Source organism: Leucopleurus acutus, assembly GCF_964270905.1.
Source record: "Leucopleurus acutus genome assembly, chromosome: 6".
Lineage (NCBI taxonomy): Eukaryota > Metazoa > Chordata > Mammalia > Artiodactyla > Delphinidae > Leucopleurus > Leucopleurus acutus.
In genome coordinates, this window is record NC_139149.1 from 38,377,963 (window position 1) to 38,403,685 (window position 25,723).

General features: G+C 41.9%; 1 protein-coding gene across 1 annotated transcript in view; it reads left to right on the top strand.

Annotated features, from left to right (window-relative positions):
* The window catches only part of LYPD6 (LY6/PLAUR domain containing 6), a 108,561-nt gene extending 83,855 nt beyond the window's left edge, over positions 1–24,706 (top strand). Inside the window, exons 3-5 of the mRNA XM_082840847.1 lie at positions 7,518–7,616; positions 22,240–22,370; positions 24,271–24,706. Of these exons, the coding sequence (XP_082696973.1) occupies positions 7,518–7,616; positions 22,240–22,370; positions 24,271–24,438 (398 nt within the window). The 3' untranslated portion in view covers positions 24,439–24,706. The remainder of the gene's footprint in view (positions 1–7,517; positions 7,617–22,239; positions 22,371–24,270) is intronic.
* Positions 24,707–25,723: the final 1,017 nt, after the last annotated feature.

Consider the following 25,723-nt stretch of genomic DNA (forward strand, 5'->3'; position numbering starts at 1 on the left):
ATTGCGGGGGGGCGCGCATGCGACAGAAACATCGTTGTGTTTTACCCTCCCCTTTTTACAGGGTGTTTGTATTTGAAGGTAAATTATTAGGCTTGTTTTCTCTGTTCCCTGTACCCTCGGTCGCTCTGATTCTGAACACCCTTTCCTCTGACTCTGCCAGCCCTCGGTCAGTTATCAAAGTCAACCGCCAAGTCCCGGGAGGAAGGTGTTTGTGAAAGATCAGGCCTTTATAAGCAAGATAATAGCTGGCCTTCCTGTCTGTGCATCTAATTCTCAGTTTCAGCATAATTGCCTCCCGCCACTTCCTGTTCCCTATCCCTTTCAGTTTCCTGTGTTTAAGAATTATCTTGGGAGTGTATAATGATGTGTGTCCCAGGTTCCTTCTCTGGAGTGTCTGACTGCATCTATCTGGGTGGTCCCCATGGATTTTTGCTTTCAGCAAGAAATTCAGGTGCTTCCGCTGTTGCCGATATTCTAAGGATCACACTTCGGGAAACACAGCAGCTTTCCTTCTCTACTGGTCACCATCTCTGTATTTATCTCATCTCTTTTAGTTTTGCTTGACTCTCTGCTGGAATGCCCCTGAGCTGGGTATGTAGTTCGAGGGCTGACCTTTAGCATTCGCCCCGAGGTGCGTTACTCTTTTGAAATGTTCTGTTCGCCAAACATTTTTGAGCCTCTACTGTGTGTCAAGCATTGTGATCGGCGTGAAAAATGTAAAGGCAAATCAACCATAGTCCTTGCTTTTGAGGATCTTGCAATCTACAAGGTGGAGGCAGTCACCTGGACTCCTTCAATGCCACATGGTTAGAATATGTAATGTCTCCGTGTTCTGGTTGAATGAGAGGTGGTCCAAGGAGTGCACAGGGGCTTGGAGTCCACCTGACCTCGGGTTAGGACCTCCCTGAGCTGCTTCATAGCCTTCTGACTTGAAATAAGTTCCTTAACTTTGTGAAGATTAAATAAAAGGACGCATACAAAGCACTTAGCACTGTGAGCCGTAGGAAATGCTCAATAAATGTTAGGGGAATCTTTAAAGTGTTGATTTCTACATTTCTAACTTGGTTAAAATGATACATACCCTATAGCATTGTTTTGTGGACTAGAAATAATATCTGTAAAATGCTAGCACATACATAACAGGCAATCAGATGCCTGTTACTTATGATGTTGTGCTAGTTGGCTCAGACAGTAAACTGAGGATGCTGAAGGTACATCACTAATTTTTTAAATCCAGATATACTTTTTTTTTAACATCTTTATTGGGGTATAATTGCTTTACAATGGTGTGTTAGTTTCTGCTTTATAACAAAGTGAATCAGTTATACATATACATATGTTCCCATATCTCTTCCCTCTTGCGTCTCTGTCCCCCCCACCCTCCCAGATATACTTTTAACTGGCAGCCAATAGTTTCTTTAGACTTACTGCTGTTGTACGCTCTCACCAGTACAGGCTGGTGCCTACTGGTTAGTTGTATGGAAAGCTTATCTAGCTGCTTGTTTTTGCAGGGCAGTTTATTTTAGTAACATTCATGAAAAGAAGGTGCTTTGATAGTTTCTCTGTTTCCTAAGATTGCATTTTGTTCTTTTCTCCAAACAACCATGCTTTTTTATTACAGTTGGTGAACAAAAACCTAGGTTTCAGTCTCTCGGGTTTGATTGCCAGGACTTTCAGCTTCTGCGGAATTCTTTGTCCGCTTCAGTGACAGACTCAGAAGTCACTGGGCCTCAAAACAGACCCACGCCTGGCCTTCTCTGAGGCTGTGATTGTACACGCAGGGTGGAAAGGAAAATTAAGGGGGGTGGATTTAAGTGACCAAGAACAAAACAAACACACTCTGCTTGTGCCTCAGGGGTATGGTGGGTCAGTGCTGGCGGGCGTTGAGTGGACCTCTATTTGGAAAGTCCATTTCAGAATGGGATCTTTGAAGGATGAGCTCTGCCAGGCTGGAGGGGCAATCACCTGTGCTCTTTAGAAATTGATGGAAAAGTTCCATTCCTGTGACCTATGTTGATTAAATAGAGCCATGGCCTGGTTAAAGAGAGCTCACTGTAAACAAAGAATTGATGGAGTATTCTGATGTGATTTTGGAATATAGAGAGGGGTAGAAGCAGCTGTTCCTAAACTATGTTGTATGTAGATGATTGACCAGCAAGTCTGGGCTGAGTTCTCTTTCAGAGTCTCCGTAACTGGTCACAAGGAATATAAGTTCTTGCAGGATTCAAGTTCCTGTCCATGGTTCCTACTTGGCCATAACTTTGTTTATTCTGACCGCTTTAAAGCAGAGTTAACTTCACATTTCTCTGCACTATTTCAGAAGTTTTTGGTGCTGTTTGCTTGTTTTTACACTTTGATTTTTTAAACGGTCATGGTTGTCTGCCCTTAAGCAGCACCCAGTAGACTGTGTTTAGATGAAGCGATCTCTCCACAAATAAGCAGGTTTCTGTAGAACATAGACCACAAAAAATATATGAAGGAAGCATGGGATTATTTCGATTTTGAATTATTAATATAATTGCCTCACTTTGTAGATGGAGACACAAACAGCTTTCCTGGGGTCGGCGAGTGAGTCAGATTCCATTAATATTAGATACTGCTCAGAAGCTGCCCAAGGAGAAACGCGCTGATGCTGGAGATGTGAGAAGATACAGAAGTTTTCCACACCAGACAAACATAAACTCATTTTCCTGGGCCCCGAACGGCCCTCAGAGATAGCAAGTGGGATGAGATTGGAACCCGGGTTGGGAAAGTTCAGCCTCCCATGACTAATCTCCTTTGCTCTCTGGTTCCCTAACCTTTGAAGTTTCTAAGCCTTTAAAAGAAATAAACTTTATGGCTTTCAAACTTGAGGCACTGTCCTCAGTAACATTCTTTTCTATCATGTGTATGGGTTTTTTCTCTTTTTCATGTGAAAAATGATGAATTTCTTCCTAGCCCATGATTAAAATACCAAAGCCTAATAAAAACCTTTGAAGCAGGAGTTTGTATTAAGAGACATGAAGCTACTTATTTGGCTGTTAGACCTCGTACAAGATAGCAGAATTTAACATCCTAAGTGACTTCAACATGTTCTTGGCCTCCTTTTCATTCCTTGTAATAGAAATCTTTCCTGGGAAGTTCAGTTTTCCTCCGGTTGCATATTCTGAGTCTTTCCTTAATTATGTGGACCAAAGAGCCTATCTCTCTACAGGGGGCTTGTTTAAGCCAGCGAAGTTTTCCCATAATTCTACACTACGTTAAGTCTTAGGGAGTGAGGGGACTTTCTAGAAAGGTACCAGGAAATGCACTTCTATCAGAAATATGTTCATGGTATTAAAATTATACTGACAATATGTTGTTGCCTAGTGGACTGAGAAGATCAATTTATTAGATTTCTAGAAATTTTGTATTTGCATCCAGTTTCCAAAAACAGTGGAAATTAATTTAGTAAGAATGAAAAAGAAGAAAGTTTGGATGCATTACACATCAGCATACAGTTCAAAACAAGATTCTCTTCTCACCACGGTTTTGGTAACTGAAGGCCTTTGTCCTGGCAAAAGTTCCAAGGGATGGAAACAAAGACGAAATCTTTTCCGATGCCTTACAAATGAATTATGGTCGGTTGAACCATGGCTGACCAGGAGAGTTAATGGACAGATTATATTACAGGAAGTAACTGGGCACTTTGGCTTTTCTTTTTTTCTTTACAATAACCTTCTCTTGAGGGACCAAGGACTTATGCCCTGAAATACTTATGCCCTGAAATACTAAGCTTATTAACTCTGTGATCAGGAGCCAAATTAGATTCATTCGCAGCTGGGGCCACAACGATTTGAAACCCTACTTGCTCTGTAATGCTTTGAAGTAACAGAGAAGAAAACTGCACATCTCTTAGAAACCTCTTTCCGTCCTTTTGAAAAAAACCTTCTTTATCAGATTCAGTATCAGTTAGCAAGTTACTGGAGATAGTTGTTCATCTGAAGACCTTGTTTATTAGCTAAATATTTCCAGAGGGGGGAATTGGACCATTTCTTGGTATTGTGCTGTAATTATCGACTGAAAGCTGAGTCTGTTTTCAGAGATTTGTCACTGAAAAGGGTTTGATTATTCACTGATCAGTACTACCTGCCAAGGTGTAAATACACGTTCCTATGAGCAAATATTAGACTGTCATTGTTGAGAATGCAACAGATATGAAGTTGTGGACTTAAAAATAAAACTCACTGGAAAGGAGATCATTTGGTTAATTGGCAATGATACATGCTGATAAACACATTCAGAGATAAATGATTTTTAACAGAGCTTCATTTTGCTACCATAGTGTTTTAGCTCATATTCCTGTTTTAATTTTGCCACACTTTGAGTTAATTTCAGAGTCCAGGCCTACTTGTATAAGAAATGGCAGTATTTAATTTAATATGTCACTAGTCTTGCAAAAGATAATTTTGAAGAGTCTATTAATCCAAATTTGGGAACACTACAACTTATTAGTGCTAGGCTTTCAATACGTTTATTCTTGGAACAGCTGGGTCGTCAGTCTTCATTCAAAGTTCTTAATTTATCTCTTTGATGGGAAAGTTTCCAGGAATAGCTAATCCAACATTCCAGCTAAAAGTTTTACTGGCTGCAGTGACAGACAGATAAAATTGGATACTCTAGTGAATTAATCACACAAGCTGAAGTATTATGGTTGGCTTGCCGTCATAAACCTTAGTGAACACGATCGTTTTTTGAGAAATGCTGTTCTTTGACAAATTATATACATTTTTTCTTCAAAATTCCTGCTTTAATAATTCTACTTCAAATCTTACAAACTATTTTAAAGTTCTATCTTTTACACTTATTTATATATTAAATAATTTAAAGTGGATAGTGAAACTATTTTTAATGTATCCAATCAGGATAATTTCCTAAAATATTCTGCATGGTTTTTAATAATGGTATTTATAAAAATAATCTAATTTAAATGTCCATAAGAGTATTGAATGCCTTTGGATGAATGCCTTTGGAACATGAGGACCTATTTATTTATTTATTTATTTATTTATTTATCTATTTATTTTGGTTGGGTGCAGCATACGGGATCTTAGTTCCCCAACCAGGGATCATACCTGTGCCCCCTGCATTGGAAGCGTGGCATCTTAACCACTGAACCACCAGAGAAGTCCGAGAACCTATTTATTTTAAATTCTTCAGGCATGTACTTACCTAAACTAGAATCTTTAACTCGAGTATAACCCACCTATCTAGGCAGTGAAGACATTAAAATTTTCTATGTGTAGTTTTACAAAATAGTTGATTTCTGTTTATTATAATTACATGATAGAGCATGTTTAACCAGAGCAAGTTTTCCTCATTGGGAATGCAGTCGTTGGATGGCTATGCCTAGGCTGCTTTCCATCCCTCGTTTTTAAGAGGATCCTTGCTCCCAGCATCATTCTGTTTATGAACTTGAGTCACCAGCCACTTGGAGGAACATAGAACTCTCACATGGGCCCATTAAAAGTTTCAGTTACCTGTCTTTTTTAGACAGTTTATGACTTTTGATCATGTTAGGTTATTGGGTATTGTCACAGTCAGCTCTGTGAAATATTACAAGCAAATGTGAGGATGGGCAGTTACTCTAAGCAAGGTGAAAATCAAAGTTATATCTGGCCCATAATTCTGGCCTTAAGCTGCTGCCTCCTCCTTCATTTATTTTTGATAACATACTTCATTGGTTCCATGTGGGCAAAGTAATTTACCCTGAGATGATTATTTCCGCCAGTGGGACATGCAGGCTCAGCCATCTGCGAGGGAGAACCGTTGGCTCCTGCAGATGAAGTGTTTGCATGTTTGCAGCTTTCAAAGAGGCCAGGTAGTTTTACAGATTAACACACACACAAACACACACACACACACACACTCACAAGTTCTGTCTGTGAAAGGCGAAACTCTAAGCAACAAAGTAAGCAAATGATTAAAACTAAGCACCAAGTGAAAGTACATCAGGGAAAAGGACAGAGATGGCCTGGCCAGACGTTCCTTTTGGATCCTGGTCCTTAATTACCAAGGAGACCCTGGTATGCTGGGCACTCTCCAGAACCTGACTCCCATGGATGCATCCCGCCTGAACACAAATGCAAGGCAAAGAATACAAGTACCTGGAGGACAATCCCTTCAGAAGGCAGGAAGAGGCAGCTCAGGAGTGGAGAATGGAGGGGAAAGATAGGAGCAGCTTCCTGGAACATCCCCATGTGCCCTCAGCACTCTGCCCCGAGACATTGGCCGTGGGCCCCCGGGGCCCCTTAGGAGGTTCACCTCTGCACAGGCAGCATGTATCTTAGCAATGAAGACTCTTAGCTGGTATTTGCTATCCCCTGAGACTCTTAACCATAGCAGGTCCAACCAGATAAAATTATACGATTGAACCAAAGAAATTTTATAGGTAAGAAATGATCAAGCATCAAGAAATTTTTAATGATTGAACCTAATATTTATATTTATTTACACGATGATATGTCTACAGAAGTTGACACATAAAAGTAAATCATAGGAAATCCAGAGTGCCTTTTTTTAATTGACATTTTTATTGAGATTATTGTAGATTCATCCGCAGTTGTAAGAAGTAATATACAGAGATTCCATATGTACTTTACCCAGTTTCCCCCAATGGTAACATTTTTTAAAACTGTGGAATAATATCACAACCAGGTTATTGACGCTGATACATTAGTCTACCAGTCTTATTCAGACTTCCCCCGTTTTACTTGTGTTCATTTGTGTGTGATTCTGTGTGTGTGTGTATGTGTGTGTATTTAGTTCTACATAATTTTATCCCCCCGTTTTACTTGTGTTCATTTGTGTGTGATTCTGTGTGTGTGTGTGTGTATGTGTGTGTATTTAGTTCTACATAATTTTATCACATGTAGGTTTGTGTATCCATCACCAAATCTAGACACTAAACGGTTTCAATAGCACAAGGATTCCTCCTGTTGGCCTCACACCCATGTCCCTCTGACTCTCCCCCCACTACCTGGCAACTGCAACCCCTGGCAACCCCTAATACTTCCTCCATTTAAAAAATTTTCTCATTTAAAAAATGTCACACAAATGGAATCATACAGTATATAACCTTTTGGGATTGACTTCTTTCACTCAGGACAACTTCCTGGAAATTCATCCAGGTTGTTAAATGTATTAATAATTCATTTTTATTGCTGACTAGTGTTCCATGGTATGGATGTACCATGGTTTGTTTAACCTTCACCCATTGAAGGACATCTGGGTTGTTTCCAGTTTGGGGATGTTACAGATACAGTTGCTATAAACATTTGTGTACAGATTTTTGTGTGAATGTAGGTTTTCATTTCTCAGGGATAAATGCCCAAGAGTGCAGCTGCAGAGTCATATGACAGTTGCATGTTTAGTTTTTTCAGAAATTGCCAGGCTATTTTGAGAATCCTTTTTAAAAAATAAAAGCGTCTCACTTCACCCTGCAGGATTCTGTGCTCAGTCTAAAAACTTAATCTTCTCTCTTGATTTTTTTTTTGTAGCCACACCATATCCTGGTGGATTTAAGTGTTTCACCTGTGAAAAGGCAGCGGACAATTATGAGTGCAACCGATGGGCTCCAGACATCTACTGCCCTCGAGGTAAACTCTCAGTAGACACACTGGGCTGCCCAGAGCTGTCCACGAGTGAATGGCCTGTTGACTATGATGCCTGTATAGAGAGAGGCATGCTTGCAATCTCAACCACTTCTCTTGCCTAAGGCTATTAGTAGATCTTTTATGCCACATCAGTACCTTATCATCAAACATTGTCAGAGACATAAACTGGTCCATAGACTTGTCCCCTTTCTTATGAAGCATCGTTGGAGCTCCAAAAGAGGTGAGTGAGACTTCTCACCCCCAGGCCCGACAAATGCCACATAAGAAGAGAACAGCCAGCCTGTAATCCACTCTTCGAAGCATTAGTCATTGCCTAGTAACTTCCTTTAAGTAAAAATATGAGTTGCTGTTCATATAAAGATCCCATTTATTACATATCTTGCCAGAGGCTTCTATCCCGAGACTGCATGAAAGCTAGAATTCTCAATGTCATCATCGCACAAATAAAAACCCTGAGCTTTTTAAACTATTAAGTTCTCTTTGAGGGATGCGATGAATGCCCAATCAAAGCATGAAATTTTGACCCAAAGGCCCGTTTCAAAATGAAGTAGATGCTTCCTATTCATGTTCAGATCTCTTTTATCCTGTTGAATAAAAAAGATGGTTATATTTGGTTATGGAGTCACTGTTAATTGGCTGTTTTGTGTTTGAAGGAAAGTCGATTCATTTGATGGGGAGGTGATAGGATGGGATATTTTATTGACAAATGTTTGAGCATGTAGTTAGATGGGCTTCGCTGCTGATCTAATTCAGTTGTTAAAATGACTGAACACAGCAACACCAATCTGTTATTTTTCAATGTAACACAAGAGCTCTTCTACTCACCCCAGCAGAAGGCACTCTGTTTCCGCTGGAGGACTGAACATCAGGAGAGCATGAAAACCGCAATGAAGGACAGGTGTCAGCTACCTAATCCGGTGCTATTTATTTAACCCATGAGTCTCCACCCAGACTGCCCAGGAGAAATACCTGTGGGTCTTTTCAAAACCACCTGAACCTGCGTCCTGCCTAGACCAGTGGTTCTCAAACTTCGGCATGACCATCATTCCCTGGAGGGCTTATTTAAATACAGATCTCTGCCCCTGGTTCTGCCTTCCCCCTCCTTCCTATAGGTCTGAGATGGGGCCTGAGAACTTGCATTTCTAAAGCATTCCACAGTGATGCAGATACTGCTGGTCCGGAGACCAGGCATTAAGAACCACAGCTCTAGACCAACTGAGCCTACGTCTCTGAGGTTAGGGCTCTGCACCAGTGTGTTTAAACAGCCCAGGTGATTCTAGTGAACAGTCAGGGACAGAAGCCACTGGGAGCTCCTCTCCCCACTCACAGAAAGCAAAATGCACTGTTGTCATTTCTAGGTTCTTCTTATTTACTTTGAGGAGCAGAGAAGGTTGGTAGGGTCCCAAAAGACCACAGGGAAGAGAAGAATGTGGAGACACTGACGATCGGCTTATTCACAAGCTAGGTGTCCAGCCATCCAGGTAATCAAAGAGAAGTTCCGGGCTTCCCTGGTGGAGCAGTGGTTGAGAGTCCACCTGCCGATGCAGGGGACATGGGTTTGTGCCCCGGTCCAGGAAGATCCCACATGCTGCGGAGCGGCTGGGCCCGTGAACCATGGCTGCTGAGCCTGCGCGTCCGGAGCCTGTGCTCCGCAACGGGAGAGGCCACAACAGTGAGAGGTCCGCGTACCGCAAAAAAAAAAAAAAAAAAAAGAGAAGTTCCGTCCGCGTTGCTTTCTGCAATCACGCACTCACTCCGGACCAGCGGTGTTTTCTAACATTACCACTACAGGGTGAACGTTTGGGCGGGTTGCTGACGGACCTGATTAAACCACTGCTTCTCAAACTTGGCGGCACGTTGAAATCACAGGTGAAAACACCGATGCCTGGGCCCATTCCCAGAGATTCATGTTTAAATGGTATGGGTGCAGCCGGGCATTTGAATTTTTGAAAGCTGCCCCCGGGTGGTTCGAATATGCAGCAAAATTTGAGAACCACTGTAAACAGTGACTCCGGACAAAAACAGGATAATCTGCTTGTGTAGCCAATAACCTTTGGGCTGGTTGCTGGTAGGACAAAGCTGCCAGATGAGCTTTTGAAGCTGTTGCCACTGGTTAGAGCTACTGTACAGGAAACGTGACAGCGCTCCTCTCCGTGTTGCCCTGGCAGAGACGATACAAAGGAAAAGGAGGTTTTGTGAACTGGTGCTCTCTTGGGCCTTGGGCTGTATTTCACAGAGGCCCAGTTTCAAGTCTGAAGGTGTACAAGTCTACCTCTGTCACAAGGGGAAAACAGAGACCGTGACACTCTGCTTGAATTCTTCTCTGGAAATGAGGAAGTTCCACCTTGATGTGTTCTTTCGAGGTCAAAGTCTATCCTTCTGAAGTACAGACACCTGGAAGTATCTCAGGTCTTTACACAATTTCTCCTTCTCCCCTTTTTTATCTTTTTGTCCTGACATTTATAGGAATAAATGGAAAGTGATGCCTTGAGATTCTTGCCATAGAACCACCGTGCCAAACCCTTTGGGGGATTATGCGGTGAAAGATAGGAATCAAGTTTCTTCTTTCAAGGACCTGGCAGTTTAGCTGGGAGATAAGATCTGAACATATCAAATGTCAAAAATAGCAGGACAAAGGCATGTGCCAGAGGAAACATGGCATTAAATGCTTGGGAGTTTAAGGGAAGAATTGCAGTTTTGGGGGGTGAGGCGGCCAGTGACAGCATCCCGGGCTGGGGAGATGGCAGCAGCCCGACAGGTGGGCAAGGCGGGTGGCAGAGTGAAGGGAGCATATCTTCCAGGAAGTCACTCAGAGCAGAGGCATGGAGTTTACCCATGTGGGCTCAGTGGACAGGGGGAGACCTGAACTGGGTGTAGTAGAATATGCTGGGGAATAATAGGAGCAGGACGGGGGATCCAGGCTATTTTTGTGGGGCCTTGAACATCAGGTTAGGAGCGAGGACTAGCGCTGTAGACTGAGAAGACATAATTCCTTCTTGTCCAGCCACGTTTGCCACGAACCATCAACATTTACTCTGGGTTCTCTCCAGATTTTTTTTAGCAATGAAAATAATGCTATTATTATCAGATTAAACTATAAAATGTGTCTACTGAAAACTACTGAGTAAGCCTACATTTTTTTTTTCTTCTGTTTATTATTAGTTTGTTTGAAGCAGCCGTAGGACTACCAACAGGCTTGGTAAGGGCAGCTCAGTAACTGCTGTGGAAAGATGTCCTGACTTTCTGGGACGTTCCTCGTTTTCTGTTGGTTTATTTTGTGATCTGTTTAACGAGGTTTTAATTATTACACGATGTGAAAACAACTGGTGGAAAGTGAAAAAAACCATTTCGTGTAAATATTGAATTTTATCTCTGTGGAATAAGCTTGCATCCCAAATACTTAGGAGATTGATTGAATTTCAAGTTCCCTGTCACTCTGACTTTTGAAATGTGTGTTATGTTAGTACTTCCTCCTCCATTACATTGTTATTGACTTTGGCGCCTACAGATTCACGGGACCGTACTCCCTCCCGGAAGTGAGAATTTAAGATGCCCCCCAATAATGGACTGCCGTTGTTCACCTCCTCAACTTCCATTTAGTCTTCGGCCCCTTCCTTTGCGATAACCTTAATTTCATCAACTGCTCATTATAAAACAATGCAATTTTCTTGCCGCTGTGAACCAGAATGGTAAAGGATCTTGAAATCATATTCTGTGAGGGACCAGTTGAAGGAATTGGTGAAGGCAAATGAGAGTTGAATGTCCCGTGTTCAGGTCCACATGGTTTTTGCCTGTGACTTTTCTCTGTGTTGAGTGATTAAAAGCTCCTTGAGACAGGGACTGTCTAAGTGTTTATTAAGAGTCTGTAGAATTAAATGTCAAGTCAAAAACGTGCAGTTTTTTAAAAGGCTTGTTCTGTGGAGGATACCTAAGCCGCTAAGGACTTTATGTTCCTGCTTAATTATGAAGTGCAGATGCCTCCCTCAAAGGCAGAATCTTCACTGGAAATTATTGCTGGTATAAAGTCAGACCAAGAGAAATCTTGAGATAGAGGGACGCGTATCCTTTTAGTTCCAGCTTCTATGCTGTTCACTGTTTTTCTGTGAAAGTAAAGAAAAATCTGACCATGTCCCTTGGTGGCTCTTTCTATATTTGTTATGTGGTATAAGCAGGGAATACACATGTAATCCCCAGTTCAACTGAAGACAAGCCCCGCGGTTACAGACTTTCAGGAAAGACTTCTTTATGTCGACTATTTTCAGCCCAAGCCCAGGCTGAGACAGACAGCGTTTTCATTGACTTTACTTAAGGGTGGATTTTTTTCTCTTTTAGGCAATGTTACACATAGGATATAGCCCTTCAGGGTTTCTGCCATTATACAGGGGTCTCTACACTACCTCTACACCCCATGAGGACCCAAGGCCTTGCATCTTCTTATCATTTATCTATTAACCTTCCCCTCTCCCACCAGGGTAAAGAATTCAGTACCTTCCTCAGTGTTGGCCCCTGGGATTTCCCTTACTTTCTGGAGAGTTCATTTGTACGTTTACAAAAGGTATTGGTTATACGTTATCCAACACTTCTGCCTGCTGTGTAATGAGGTAGTGTTCAAGCGACCTATCTTGTCATATTGCTAAATGGAAATCTTAGACTTCCTCCTTTTTTATAAAGCAAAAATTTTTTAATTAAAGTTTAACATGCATTCTGGAAAGTCCACAGATATAAGTGCACAGCTTGTTGAATTTCCCCAGCCGGAACATGCAGTGTATCTGCCACTCATGTTAAGTCATAGAACTCCAGAAGGCCACCGGGGTCCACCAGGCTTTACACCCCACCTCCCAAAGATAATGCAACTGTGACTGCCATGCAGATTTCTATAAATGGAACCACACAGAATGTCCTCCTTTCTTTCCCACATTCTGTATGTCAAATTCATCAGTGTTTTTTTGAGTCGCAAAGTCATTCTTTCTCCCAGAAGTACAGCAGATCATTTTATGAATATACTGAAATCCATCCATTCTGTTGATAGGCATTTGGATTGCTTCCATGCACAGCAGTCTTGTACATGTCTTTTGGTGTGGGGATATATGCATTTCTGCCAGGTCTATCCCAGGTCCCACACCCCGGACAGGCGGTACTCATGCTTTGCCTTTACTGGATTTTTTTTTTTTTTTTTTTTTTTTTTTTTTTGCGGTACGTGGGCCTCTCACTGTTGTGGCCTCTCCCGTTGCGGAGCACAGGCTCCAGACGCACAGGCTCAGTGGCCATGGCTCACGGGCCCAGCCGCTCCGCGGCATGTGGGATCTTCCCGGACCGGGGCACGAACCCGTGTCCCCTGCATCGGCAGGCGGACTCCCAACCACTGCGCCACCAGGGAAGCCCTCTTTACTGGATTTTGCCTAACAGTTTCCAGAGTTGCTCTACCAACTTGCAGTCTCCCCAGCAGTGCCTGAGAGTGCTGGTTGCTGCACAAGCTTGCCAACACGTAGTATGGACAGAAGCAATAAAAGCTAGAAGTAGATGGAACGACGCTTTTAAAGCACTGAACGCATATAACTGCCAACGTAGAATTCTATACCTAGCCGGTCAGCTCCCCTCCTCTTCCACACTTCCCTTGTCTCCTGGCTTCCCTGCTCACTCTGCCTTCCTGTTTGCGACTCCCAGTTCCCGCTAGACCTACAAAGGTTCTGCTTAGCTTCTCGGCCCCTCAGCAGGGCTTTCTGCCTGTCTTCTCAGCCTCTTCATGTGTGCAACTTCTGATCAGCAAGTGCCTCGAGGGCAGAACAGGTACAGGGTGTTGGGCTCCGCTTACCGTGTTGCTGGTTTTGCTGGTATCTTGTTCTTCAAATCCTGTCTGCCTTGGTAGCTCACCTGTGCTTTCATAAGATTTTTGTTGCTATTTTCATTTTATCCTACCATTTCTTGGTTCTTCTCAGTGGCATTGGAATTCTCAGAATCACTCTTCAGTTAGAATTTTTCCAGCAACCTTTTAAACAAAAGTTCTTCTGTCAGCCTAAGCAAGATTTTGTTTGTACCTTGAGAGCATCTGACCTACTCTAATTCAGTGGTTTTTGGTTTTTTTTTTTTGCGGTACGTGGGCCTCTCACTGTTGTGGCCTCTCCCGTTGTGGAGCACAGGCTCCGGACGCGCAGGCTCAGCGGCCATGGCTCACGGGCCCAGCCGCTCTGCAGCATGTGGGATCCTCCCGGACTGGGGTACGAACCCGTGTCCCCTGCATCAGCAGGCGGACCCTCAACCACTGCGCCACCAGGGAAGCCCGAATTCAGTGTTTTTGACTAAGTATTTTCTGTTAACACAGTTGCCTCAGATAGGAAGCATCCATTTGATGCTTTTGCCTGTTGCTTTGATTTTAACTACCGTCCACCATAAAGTCCTGTCTATCCTCACTAGCTTTGCATCATTTTCCAGCCACCTCCTTGGCCTTTGTCTGGAAATAAAAACATTGCTTTCTGAGTTTCAGTGATATGCTTTAAAAGAGAGATTCCTCAAGTGAGCCTGTCACCTGTCCTTAAGAGCTGTGGATGGTGTTTTTAAAAAAGAGAGAAGTATCTGTTTGGTGGTTTCTTCAAGAGATGCTGACTGCAGGGTAAAGGGGAGCAGTTATGAGTCAATCTGGTTGATAAGTATTTATTTTTAATTTCTGCCTTGAGAAATTTCTTACTTGGGAAAGAAAAGAAAAAGCTAGGAACTACTAGTCACTCAGTATTATGGGAGATTTGTCCATTTTGTTAAATCTACTTCTAGGCCGTTCATTCTCATTGCTGTGTGAGTATATGCCATAACTTATTTATTTATTCTACCATTGGGCATTTTTGTAGTTTCCAAGGGTTTTTTTTTGTATAGAGAATTATTCTATGAACATTCTAGTACTTATCATTTTTGTTGGCTATATATGTAAGGGTGGAATTGCTGATTCCCAGAATATGCACAGGTTTAGATTTAGTAGATCCTGGCAAATAATTTTCCAAAGCAGTTATACTGTGTGAAAGTTGCACAACTGATTGAAATATAGTCTTATTTCACTTTCAGATTTGAAGAGATCACTCAAACTACAGAAATGGAAGAGGTGTTATAGATACCATAGAACTAAGTTAAAATGTTTTGATTTGGTTCAATCTTGAGTTGTAGAAGTCAGGTACATGTATTCTTCCCACCCATCCATCTCTATTCTTAATACATTAAGCACCTGCTGTATTGTGCAAGGTCCTGTGCTGTATTTGGGGAGGAGGGTTGGCAGGGAAATGCAGACACGAACAAGAATGGACTTTATTCTCAAGAAGATTATAATCTTGAACAGTACATCTTAACTGGGAGTGATTTTGCCCCTCAGGGGACATTTACTAGTATATGGAAACATGTTTGGTTGCCACAGTTGGGGCTGCTACTGGCATCTAGTGAGAAGAGGCCACAGATCCTGCTAAATATCCTACATTGTACAGGTCAGTCCCCCCAAAACAGAACTAGCTAGCTCAAAGTGTCAGAAGTGCTGAGGATTTTTGGAAAGACAGAGCAGATGGATTTTTCTATTCTTCCTTCTAAATACAACTAAATTCCTAGATATTATATATATGGAAAAAAAAAAGACTCTGAAAGATGGAGAGAAAAAAGCAGACTAGCTAAGGACCTCAAGACCCAAGGAGGTGAGTTCTCTGGGTTTTCTTTTTGTCCCATATTTTCCAGACTTGGAGATGAAGAAGCTGGCAACCTGGAAATGCCACAAGTACCAAAAAAATAAATTCCAACGAAAGTTAGTCCTCCGTAGCCGAAGGACCAAGAAGTGGGTAGCCCAGAAAGACAGAAATCTTCTAGACAATAATCACTCTACTCCAGCCAAATACCACAGAAAAAAAAATTATAGGTCCCTCCCCGCAAGCTAACAAAGTCTTACACTGCCACACTCAACAGGCTGTGATGAGACACACCATCCTCCACACCATCCTCTTCTGAGATGCTGTCAGAAAAAAGTGAATAGGAGAGACTTTTATCCCCCCTAGGTGGTAATGAGGCCTCCCCCATAGTGTCAGTAGAGACCATGTCTGGGGCCTGGACTTCTGTCCTCATCCAGCAATAATGACATTGTTATCCCCCTCCCTGTTGGGGTTGTGTCAGAGGAGGCCTAGTGAAGAGTCAGGACTCCACTAGTGCCCAGTGGTAATGAGGCCACACACACACATCAGTAGAGTGGCATCAGTTGAGGCCATGTGGGGATCATTAACAAGGCACTCCTACCACTCTCAGCCAGCAAGGTATCATAGGAGACCTAGTGAGGAGCTGGAAATCCCACTTCCACCCAGAAATAATTAGGAGAGCCCTCTTAGCTGTGAAAGGAGACAGAGTAGGGAACCTGGACTTGACTGCTACCTAGCAGTAATGAGGCAGCAGCCCCCCTTCCCCTACTGGGACTGTATCAGAGGACGTTAGCTAAAACAGAAGGTTTAAATAAGATCCAGATGACTATACTACCCAAAGCAATCTACAGATTCAGTGCAATCCCTATCAAACTACCAATGGCATTTTTCACAGAACTAGAACAAAAAATTTCACAATTTGTATGGAAACACAAAAGACCCCGAATAGCCAAAGCAATCTTGAAAAAGAAAAACAAAGCTGGAGGAATCAGACTCCCTGACTTCAGACTATATGACAAAGCTACAGTAATCAAGACAGTATGGTACTGGCACAAAAACAGAAATATAGGTAAATGGAACAGGATAGAAAGCCCAGAGATAAACCCATGCAAATATGGTCCCCTATCTTTGACAAAAGGAGGCAAGAATATACAATGGAGAAAAGACAGCCTCTTCAATAAGTGGTGCTGGGAAAACTGGACAGCTACATGTAAAAAAATGAAATTAGAACACTCCCTAACACCGTACACAAAAGTAAACTCAATATGGATTAAAGACCTAAATGTAAGCTCAGACACGCTAAAACTCTTAAAGGAAAACATAGGCAGAATACTCTATGACATAAATCACAGCAAGATCCTTTTTGACCCACCTCCTAGAGAAATGGAAATAAAAACAAAAATAAACAAATGGGACCTAATGAAACTTAACAGCTTTTGCACAGCAAAGGAAACCTAAACAAGACGAAAAGACAACCCTCAGAATGGGAGAAAATATTTGCAAACGAAGCAACTGACAAAGGATTAATCTCCAAATAATACAAGCAGCTCATGCAGCTCAATCTAAAAAAACCACAACCCAATCCAAAAATGGGCAGAAGACCTAAATAGACATTTCTCCAAAGAAGATATACAGATTGCCAACAAACACATGAAAGGATGCTCAACATCACTAATCATTAGAGAAATGCAAATCAAAACTACAATGAGGTATCACCCCACACGGGTCAGAATGGCCATCATCAAAAGGTCTACAAATGATAAATGCTATAGAGGGTGTGGAGAAAAGGGAGCCCTCCTGCACTGTTGGTGGGAATGTAAATTGATACAGCCACTATGGAGAACAGTTTGGAGGTTCCTTAAAATACTAAAAATAGAGCTACCATATGACCCAGCAATCCCACTACTGGGCATATACCCTGAGAAAACCATAATTCAAAAAGAGTCATGTACCACAATGTTCATTGCAGCTCTGTTTACAATAGCCAGGACATGGAAGCAACCTAAGTGTCCATCGACAGATGAATGGATGAAGAAGATGTGGCACATATATACAATGGAATATTACTCAGCCATAAAAAGGAATGAAATTGAGTTATTTGTAGTGAGGTGGATGGACCTAGAGACTGTTATACAGAGTGAAGTAAGTCAGAAATAGAAAAACAAATACCGTATGCTAATACATATACATGGAATCTAAAAAAAAAAAAAAAAAAAACAAGGTTCTGAAGAACCTAGAGGCAGGACAGGAATGAAAACACAGACATAGAGAGTGGACTTGAGGACATGGGAAGGGGAAGGGGAAGCTGGGATGAAGTGAGAGAGTGGCATGGACGTATATACACTACCAAATGTAAAATAGGTAGCTAGTGGGAAGCAGCCTCATAGCACAGGGAGATCAGCTTGGTGCTCTGTGACCAACGAGAGGGGTGGGATAGGGAGGGTAGGAGGGAGTCAGAAGAGGGAGGGGATATGGGGATATAACTATATATATAGCTGATTCACTTTGTTATACAGCAGAAACTAACACAACAATGTAAAGCAATTATACTCCAATAAAGGTATTAAAAAAAAAAGATCCAGAATGTCATAACATAATACCAAAATGTCCAGGTTTCAATAAAAAAGTCACTTGTTGTACCAGGAAGATCTCAAACAGAATGAAAAATTACAATTAATAGATACCAACAATGAGATAACTACAAAGATGTTAGAATTACCTAACAAAGATTTAAAACAACCATAATAAAAATGTTTCAATGAATAATTATAAACAAACTTGAAACAAATGAGAAATAAAGTCTAAGCAAGGAAATAGAAAATATAAAGAAGAACCAGATGGAAAGTTCAGAACTGTAAATACTGTAACTGAAGTTAACACTGAGTGGATGGGTTCAACAGTAGAGTGGAAGAGAGAGGAAAGAATCAGTGAACTGGAAGGTAGAACAATAGAAATTACCACTTCTGAACACCAGAGAGAAAATAGATTAAAAAATTTAAACAAAAACAAAAACAGAGCCTCAGCAATCTGTGGGAGTATAACAAAAGATTTAACACTGTGTCACTGGAGTCTCAGAAGAACAGAAAAAGTGCAGAGCTGAAAAAAGTACTCAAAGAAATTATGGATTAAACCTTCTAAATTTGGTAAAAGATGAAATCCTGCAGATTCAAGAAGGTGGGTGAACCCCAAAGAGGATAAAACTAAAGAAATCTACCCAAAGACAGACACAGAAAGGAAATGATGAAAGAAGGAAACTTGGAGCAGCAGAAAGGAAGAAAAAACATGGTAAGCAAAAATATGTCTTTGACAATATGATTGTCTTTTTTCTCTTGAGTTTTCTAAATTATGTTTGATGGTTGAAGCAAAAATTGTAATGCTAATGTGGTTCTAAATGTATGTAGGGGATTGCTGAAGACAATTATATTACAAACAAGAGAGGGTAATAAGACATGAACAGAGGTGAGATTGCTATACTTCACTCGAACTGATGAAATGATGCCAGCAGACTCTGATAAGTTATGCATATAATTTAATACCTGAGCAATCATGAAAAAACACACACACAAAAGAAAAACTATACAAAGAGATACACCCCAAAACCCTATAGATAACTCAAAATGGAATTCTAGAAAATGTTCAAGTAACCCACAGGAATGCCGGAAAAAGAAAATAGACAAAAAACAAACAACCCAAAATAGAACAAACAGAAAATTAAAATTAAAATGGCAGAATTAAGTGCTACATGTAAATAATTACATTAAATGTAAAAGGAAAAGGAATGGATTGGCAGAATACTAAAACACATGACCCAACTATATGCTATCTGCAAGAAACTCTGTGTGTGTGTATGTGTGTGAATTTCATAAAAATTGTATTCTCCGATAGTTGATTAAGCTCTCTTACCCAGTTCTGATTTTAGTTGAATGCCAGTGAGTCTCACAGTAAAAGACTTTTGTTTCACAGCCTCTGGGAATTCCATGCAGTTGTGGAATATGAGATATAGAGGCTGAAAGTAAACTGGTAGAAATTCAAATCCATCTTTTATCTTTTAGATAAAAGTCTTTGAAATCCTTTTAGTGTGAAGTTATCAGCAGGCTTGATTCTCATATAACCTCATTACTAACTCACGGATTATTCAAAATGCATGGCAAGCAGGGCTCTGGGGCTGAAACTCAGCTTTTATCAATCCTACCACCAGTGATAAGCCACATGTGGTCCACCTAGTTCTGCTTGGGAAATTCTGCCTGCTTGCCCCGTCCTCTCACCCCGCCTTGGAGATCACAATACAAATTCAAGGCTTTCGTAAGTTATCCACTAAAGAAAGCTGCTCAACCTTGAGCATTTCCAAAACTTATTGAACCACAGAACCCTTTTCCACGTTAACATTTCACAACTCACCTCGGGGTTTTGCGAGGTAAGAATGGATATTTTCAAGTGATTGATGCTTCAGAGCTGAGGTCTTTACTGCTGCAAGTAATGGGGTACTCTCAATATATCTTTGTTGTATGGATTGGACTTGGTGAAGTGTAAGAAAAAATTCTTATCCAGTCTCATCACTGATCACCATTTTCGCCCCGGAATGGCAAGAATTGGCTTACTAGGTATTGGGCTTTTGCATATCATCTTGAAAAAAACAAAAACAGGTTCATCAATTGTTTCTACTTTCACATAATGGAATAAGCTTCCAGTTCGTAAATTAAAAGAGAGTTTGTTATGGACATAAAAGTATGAACAAAAAGTGGTTCTATCATGTTCACCAATTGTTATTTTAAGGCTTATCCTTAAAACAAGATAATTCAATACTTGAGGGACAAACCTAATTTCCAAAACTGAAACCACGAAATGATTTACTTGTTCCATAAACGTATGATCTTATCTGCTCAGATTTACACTCGGAGCAATAAAACCTCTGGCAGCTGCTCCAGCTGCGGGAAGAGGAGACAGGAGATAAGAACATGGCTTTCTTGAATGTCTGAAGTGGGAGTGGGGCTAAGAAAGGCGTCCCTAGCATGGCCATTAACCTCCAAGTCTGATACTAAAGAAGTAAACCAGTCCTCTCTGAAAGATGTGGTAAAGCTCTCAGGGCACTGGCCTCCAGTTGTTAAACCCCGCTAAAGTCTTAAAAAATAAATAAATAAATCATGCCATCTCCTCTTCATCAGAAAAACAACCACTCCAATTTTGAAATATTTTCGAGCTTTGGGAGAATCATTGCCAGGTGCAAAACTTTCAGGTTTTCTTGTGAGCTCATAGGGTGACCTTACTTTTACCCCACTCCAAAGAGCCCCCAGGATCTTAAGCAAGCTAGGAACTGCCCTCACCTGATCCCAAGTGATGAAATTCTGGTCGGGGGGCAGTGTGGAGACAGCGTTTGGGGGAGGGCATTGACACAGACTCAGTTCAGGTACACATACCAATGTTGGGCAAGTCTTCGCCCTTAGCGAGACTCAGGCCACTCAGGTTCTGTCAGGTGGGGATGTCTAGGAAGAATATTAAAACCCCTGATTTTCATGACTCCCAAGATGTGTCTGTGTGGTCTGTATTAGCTCATTCTCAGGGCCGAAAATCCCTGAGCTTTCTTCTCTTGATGTTAGTACTTTGGTGAGGGGAATTTTTATTGCCTAATAAATAATATCATAGAAGGTCATAATTCCATATTAGCCATGAAATATCCAAAATGTATAAAGCATGAAAAGTTCAGTCCAAGATATGGATGAAAAACACCTCAATGACATTTCTTAAGAATTATTCTTTTTGGGCTTCCCTGGTGGCGCAGTGGTTGAGAGTCCGCCTGCCGATGCAGGCGACACGGGTTCGTGCCCCGGTCCGGGAAGATCCCACATGCCATGGAGCGGCTGGGCCTGTGAGCCATGGCTGCTGGGCCTGTGTGTCCAGAGCCTGTGCTCCGCAACGGGAGAGGCCACAACAGTGAGAGGCCCGCGTACCGCAAAAAAAAAAAAAAAAAGAATTATTCTTTTTTTTGTTTTCAATCTAAAAGTGGAGCAGGAACTTTCTGCTAAATCCCAGACTTAGAAAGCTGATACCACCTGGAGGCCTTAAAGAATTACACTGACAAAACCATTTTTCTTTAAATTGCAAGTTAAGAAATTCTCCATAGAATTTTGGAAGAAATCTCAAGTTTTCAGACTCCTAAGCTTAGAGGGACTCTAGAAACTCACTTCATGGTCTTCGTCTGCCTTTTTGGAAAGATACTGAAATCACGCTGGGGAGAGATGGTGAGACTCCTCAATCTGGAATACCTTTCTTGTTGGGTTAGTTTTCTCCTGTCATGAATTGTAGGATCCAGCAATGCTCATAGGCAAGAAGTTCTCTTTTGGATAAAGTCATTTTCTCCAGATACAATGAATCTATTTTTAATCATTCTGTCTTACTTGGAAATAGCTGTTTCCCAGTCGTGTGTGTGAGCACGCGCGCACGCGCACACACACACACACACACACACACACACACACACACACACACACACACTTGGACACACACACACCAGTATCCCCTATAGTCTTTTCTCAATTAGAAGATCTTTGTTACCTGCCTTACTTTTTTTCTTTTAACCTTGTGTTCTTTGAATGTTTTCACCCCTTCATCTTCCTGAAAATTACTATGACTCTCACATCCTCAATCATCGCTCCAAACCTCTCCTTCCCGAAACATAAAAATCAACACAGTGGCAAAATTTGTTGGAAGGCAAAGAGTAATACCACTGGGTCTTGGTTTATGGAGATTTATGGGCAGAGAGACCAGTATTCTTCAGAAGGCCTCCTTTCTACCACGGTGAAGTGGATCTCTCCAAGGAGATCTTTGGGACCAGATAACAACTTAACACAGTATATGTTCCAGGTGCTGTTAGATCCTAGTGTCGACACACCTGTTTCCCTTTCAAGCAGATTGGGCTAACATTTCTCGTCTCAATTAAAACAAATTTTCTCTGTTGACAGAGACTAGATACTGCTACACTCAGCACACCATGGAAGTCACAGGAAACAGCATCTCTGTCACCAAGCGCTGCGTTCCGCTGGAAGACTGCTTGTCCACTGGCTGCAGAGACTCCGAGCATGAAGGCCACAAGGTCTGGCAACAAAGCAAGTGACAGGACAGCATAGTCAGGCTTCCTCCTCTCCAGACGCCCACCAGGGTTCATGAGCCAATCCCTACTCCCTGACGCAGGCTGGCTTTTGACTGTCTTTATACCGTTATGACAAGATGCTCCCTTTCCTGTTGGCGCTAAAGGAATAAAAATTTATACTAGGGCACAGGATAACTGGTATAAATTATGTAAACACAAGACCAAGAGGGTATTGGAATTACTGTAAGCCCTTTCTTCACTCAGAAGAAAGTAATAAAGTTACCAAAAGGGACAGGAGCAAGGGGCCAGTTATGCCCTCATGGTAGAGCATTGCAGATGTACTAACAGTTCAGTCAGCTGAAGATGGCCAAGGCAATTTAGCTTTGATAACTTTCTGTAAAGCGGGGTTCATATCTCTATTGGGATGCTGATTTGGGGAGGGTATCCATTGGCTCCTAAGTCATTTGAGCAGGTGACAAGAGGACCATCTCCTTGTGGGATGACTCCCTCTGGTGCCTGGTCAGAAGCACTCAGTGTAAAACAAACTTAGAAGGCAGCCTTGCCTTCTATGGCGAAGGAGAATATAGAGACTCGGAGAAAGGCAGCCTGACTCATGGTTGGAGTGGGGGATGCCCCTGACTCTCTCGCCCGTCGTTCCGAGCTGGCTGCACCTGTGATCTTGTATATCAGCCCTTGACCTTTTTTTGGAGGCTGCCCACTTCTCCCCATCAGGCTGCCTTCCTGGTGGTTGGGGGCAACTCCCACTCTTACTGTTAGTAGGGGCTTCTTTCTCTTAAGAAGACACCCAATTTTCAAGTGACTTGTCGAAAACACAAGGAATTAATTTTTTTTCAGTTTTACTGAGAAATAGTTGTCATACAGAATAAGTGAGATATGAAAGGTAATCCCAGGGGTTTTACTTGACCTCCCCCCTCCCCCAGGCTAAGCTTGGCTCTCAGGTTATAGTGGCTACTTTAGCCAAGTGGAAGCTATAGATCAGAGAAGTGATGTCATGTGCTCAGGTGACACAGCTAGTAACAGAGACAGAATCCAGAGTCACTTCTGACCTCTAGTTTCTCTCCTCAACATTATAATGTCGTCTTAGCCCATGTCAACTGTGACCAGACTCAGACCTCTGCAGGATAATGACTGTACAGGATATTAAGCATCATAGAGTTTTTAGAACCTTACTGTGCATATGAATCACTTGGGGATCTTGTTCAAATGCACCTTCTAAATTCCTCAATTTGGTGCAAGTTTTGAGATTCTGCATTTCTAATAAATTCCCAGTTGAAGCTGAAGCTACTGTACTTTGTGTAGCCAAGGCCTAAAATAATTTCTGTCTATAACCCTTTGGGGTTTATTTTTTCTTATGATGCGTGAGGAAAGCAGTATAAAGCAGGAGTAATTGCGTAAATGAAAACCCTTCAAACTTTAACTCACCCACTGGAATGGAACTAATTATGCAGACAATTCTAATGAAAGTAAATACTTAAGTTTAAATTCACTGCGTTGTAGCCACTTCACTTTCACTGTGAAAACTTGGCAAATGAACGTTTACCATGAGAGTGTCTCTGAGAAAGGTAAGTATTACAATTCCCATTTCCTAGATGGAAGAGCTGAGACCTAGGAAGACTGTAAAACTGTGTAATAACCACATGGTAGGATGTCAAAAACAGAATGCACATTCCTAGAATTTAGTCTGGGGGACAGGGGTTTATTGTGATAAACCAGGTGAAATTTCGTCCCACCCCCTTAAATGCAGGGTTGGTGTCTCCTTTGTAAACCAGGTAACTCTCATTTGAGTTTTGCTGTGAGGGAGACAATTCCTTCAAAAATCTCTGGCCCCCTCCCAGACCTGCCAGCTTCTCATCACCCTTCTTTTTCTCTTCCTTTCTTTCAGGTCTGCACTTCCTGTTGTGAAGGAAATATCTGTAACTTGCCGCTCCCCCGAAATGAAAGTGATGCCACATTTACCACGACGTCACCCATAAATCAGACAAATGGGCACCGAGGCTGCATGTCAGTGATAGTGTCCTGCTTGTGGGTGTGGTTGGGACTCACGTTATAGCAGCTCAAAGGCACCACGTGTTGTAACGATCCATGGGGACGTGGAGGGTCCATAGTCATGCATGAGGCATTGGCCTGACAGTAGTCACACATGTGAAACCATAACACTCACGGATGTCTTCACGGCCAGGCACTTCCACTTACCACGGGGAACAAGCATTGCTCCAGTGTAGTCATTTCAAGTCCAAGACCTCATCAAAGCAGCCTGCCCCCAAAACAGTCCCTGGGTTCTATACCATAAACCTTTGTTTCCCCTCCAAAAACTAGCTCTGCATTTACTGAGATTTGGGGCTTTTAGTTTGGAATACATGCGCAAGCCACAGGAGGTCCAGCAGCTCTCTGAGATGTTAGGCATATGTTATATGGACACGTGTAGATCTGTGTTCTTCAGCAGAAAGGTCAATGACCCCTGGTTTGAGTGGTCCAGTCATGAATTCATTTATAGCTTTAGAGTTTTAAAACTTTGATTCCCAAATGAATGGACTATTTCCTTGGAGAGTCTGACCAAGTCCCTAGAAAACTAGTAAGCAGTTTGTCCAATTTAATTGTCCCAGTACTCTTCTCCCAATGGCGGGACTCATGGGACATAAAAAAAAAAAAGGCAATCATAAGAGTTTTTTTGTATGGGAGGAGAGGTGGCTGGAGAAGGATTTTTCCCAACTTAATGGAACTAGCACCCATAAGGTGACTGTTCATCCCTTCATATAATTGGTGAGATTGGCCTTGATTTGGCACCTAACTGTGCTCCATGAAATCCTGGATGCTACCTGGACCAATAGGTATCCAAAGAGGCTGACAGCAGTATGGGGCTATTTCCTCCAGCCATGAGGTTCTATTCAGGCATAGCTAATTGAGACAGAGAGAGGATTTCAAAACGAAAGGCAGATGTGCGGGGTTGATCCGAGTTCGTTGTGAGGGCGCAGTAAGTGTCTCTGCCAAACCTTTCATCTGCAGTTTACACTGCCCCAGAGCCTTCTTTGTTCTCCCTCTTCCAGATCCCCAGTGACTTCAGGCAGAAGGCTCTGCATTAAGTTGTCTCAAGATTGATAGGAAAAGAAGATGTAATATCCTAGAATGAGAAGTAGGTGGACCACTGGAGTGATGGTGAGACTAGTAAAGAGACCCAGTAAGATGTTTTTATTTTTTTCAGATGATTGCTTTTGAAGTAAATGGTAAAACTTTCACCATCCTTCCTATATTTTTGGCACCTCCAATTTTTTCTTCTTCCTTATAAATCATTTATACAATATTTATTTTTGTATGGCATAACTAGAGACTAAAATATA